This window comes from Piliocolobus tephrosceles, unplaced genomic scaffold (assembly GCF_002776525.5).
Source record: "Piliocolobus tephrosceles isolate RC106 unplaced genomic scaffold, ASM277652v3 unscaffolded_22760, whole genome shotgun sequence".
Classification (NCBI taxonomy): domain Eukaryota; kingdom Metazoa; phylum Chordata; class Mammalia; order Primates; family Cercopithecidae; genus Piliocolobus; species Piliocolobus tephrosceles.
This window is the reverse complement of record NW_022305155.1, coordinates 9423-11870: the sequence shown is the minus strand read 5'-3', so window position 1 is coordinate 11870 and position 2448 is coordinate 9423. Positions and strand designations below refer to the sequence as shown.

Here is a 2448-nt window from a genome sequence, read left to right as displayed (position 1 = left end):
AACAAGGTTAAAAATATATTATACATAGATGAGCTTAGATATAAAGGTAGTCTCATTTAACTCTACTGGTTAACAGCAAATTAGTACCAAAGAAATGGAATTAAGGAATTTTGACAGTTATACTGCTAAGTTAAAAATAATTGTATACATATTTTTTTATTTTTTCCTGATTGTCAAAGTAATATATGCTTATTATAGAAAATCTGTAAAGCATAGGAAACAATAAAGCAAAATAAAAAAGAAATCACCTATAATCCTACCATCCAAAATCAACAGGGTGAGGGCCAGGGCTTCTGGCCATTGTGAGAGCCCCAAGGACACAGGAAATCTCCAAAGATCTGCATTCTTGTTTCTGGGACAGAAAGGTAGGAAAGAAATGGTGAAGTACCACTTTGTTGCACCATGAGTTAAGAGAAAAGGGGAACTGTGGCCACAAGCAACAGGTGGTGGCAGGGAAAGGAAGCAGGTGGGCCAGTCCCTGGAGGCTGAGAACAAGTGTAACATGGTGGTGGCCTAATGATCTTGGCAATTCCTGTCTCCACTTCCTACTTCTTTTTACAACAGGAATCCCTAATCCCCAGACCAGAGTATTTGTCTTAGATTGTAGGAAGTTTCTAAATTTCAGTGAACAAGAGGTGGGGAAGCAGGTTTCTTTTCCTAGTACTGCAAATGAGGGAAGCTGGGTTCGGGCATTCCAAAGTGGGAGCTCTGAACTCATTTCCTATAGTAACTTCCTCTATATAGCAGTTATTTTTCGTTCTTCAGTTTTCCTATCTTACAAACTGAAAAGGTTCTGTGGACTATCCAAAGGCAATTCTTTTTTTTTTTTTTGAGATAGAGTCTCACTCCATCCACTCAGGCTAGAGTGCAGTGGTACAATCTCAGCTCACTGCAAACTCTGTCTCCTGGGTTCAAGCAATTCTCCTGCCTTAGCTTCCCGAGTAGCTGGGATTACAGGTGCACACCACCACACCCAGCTAATTTTTGTATTTTTAGTAGAGATGGGGTTTCACTATGTTGGCCAGGCTGGTTTCGAACTCCTGACCTCAAATGATCCACCCGTCTCAGCCTCCCAAAGTTCTGGGATTACAGGCATAAGCCACTGCGCCTGGACAGCTCACGTAGTACACCAGTTTACAAAGGGCTTCACTGTACATTATCTTAGTCGACCCTCAACAGAGTAGGTAACACAGGAGGAATTATCTCTATTTTACAGATGAAGAAATAGACACCAAGAAATTAAGGGACGTTCAAGGCTATAAAGCCAGATGATATATGAGCTAAGGCTTAGGTTTTGTTTTTTTTTTTAAACCTCAAGTTCAACACAAAGAGTAAGTTCTACAGAAAGGGTGCTCTTAACTACAGTCATAGCACCCATGGAATACTACAATGCTATAATCCACACCTTTCAAAGCTAATGGAATGCCACGGTAACTTATTTAAGGCAATGGAGCTGGAAGAATACATTCTAGCAATGAAAAAATATTTCGTCTCAACACTATTAGCATTTTTCTGATGATTACAATTTAAATATTTAATTTTGAGTTATCAGAAAATGGCATATATAATTTATTCTGGTATTAATATCTGCTATAGATGTGCTCTACCAAAACCAAAACAAAACCCTATTTTGAAAATTTGATTTTGTTCAGCAGATATCTGTAGCAATGTTTTATAAAAGAATTTATTTCACTGTTTTTTGTTGTTGTTTGGTTTTTAGAGACAGAGTCTTGCTCTATCACCCAGGTTAGAGTGTGGTGGTGGGAATCAGCTTACTGCAGTCTTGAACTCATGGGCTCAAGTGATCCTCCTGCCTCAGCCTCCTGAATAGCTGGTTCTACAGATGCTCACCACCACATTCGACTAACTTTTTTTTTTTTTTTTTTTGTAAGGACTGGGTCTCACTATGTTGCCTAGGTTGGTCTTGAACTCCTGGCCTTAAGCAATCTTCCTGTCTTGGACTCCCAAAGTGTTAGGATTACAGGCGTGAGCCACAATATTTGGCCTATTTCATTGTCTTTGAAACATCTGAAATTAATCTACATATATATATATATATACTCTCTCTATGTATATATATTTTCTTTAATACTGTATATCTGTGTAGTCCACAGGTTTACAAAGGGCTTCACTAGGCATCATCTTAGTTGATCACTATACATTCACTATACATTATCTTTCTGTCCAGAAAACAAGAACACACATCTTTGGAGATTTCCTTTTGTCCTGAGAGATATGTATATATACACATACACATGTTCAATTTATATAGGACTTTCCAAGAAAATCTACTATACTAAGCAAAGTATACCTAAAGAGAATATTACAAATATAGTAGCCATCTAATATCAGTGACTTAATAAGCAGGCCACTAAGCTGTCAATCGTCATAGTTTTCTCTCTTTTTTTTTTTAAATAAAAGAAATGCGGAGGCTGAGGCAGGAGAATG

At 37.9% G+C, this 2448-nt stretch overlaps 1 protein-coding gene across 1 annotated transcript in view; it reads right to left on the bottom strand.

The window, feature by feature from the left end:
• Window positions 1–21: 21 nt before the first annotated feature.
• Window positions 22–2448, bottom strand: part of LOC113221278 (vesicle-fusing ATPase-like) — an 11178-nt gene continuing 8751 nt past the window's right edge. The window contains exon 3 of the mRNA XM_026450614.1: window positions 22–352. Within this exon, the coding sequence (XP_026306399.1) occupies window positions 257–352 (96 nt within the window). The 3' untranslated portion in view covers window positions 22–256. The remainder of the gene's footprint in view (window positions 353–2448) is intronic.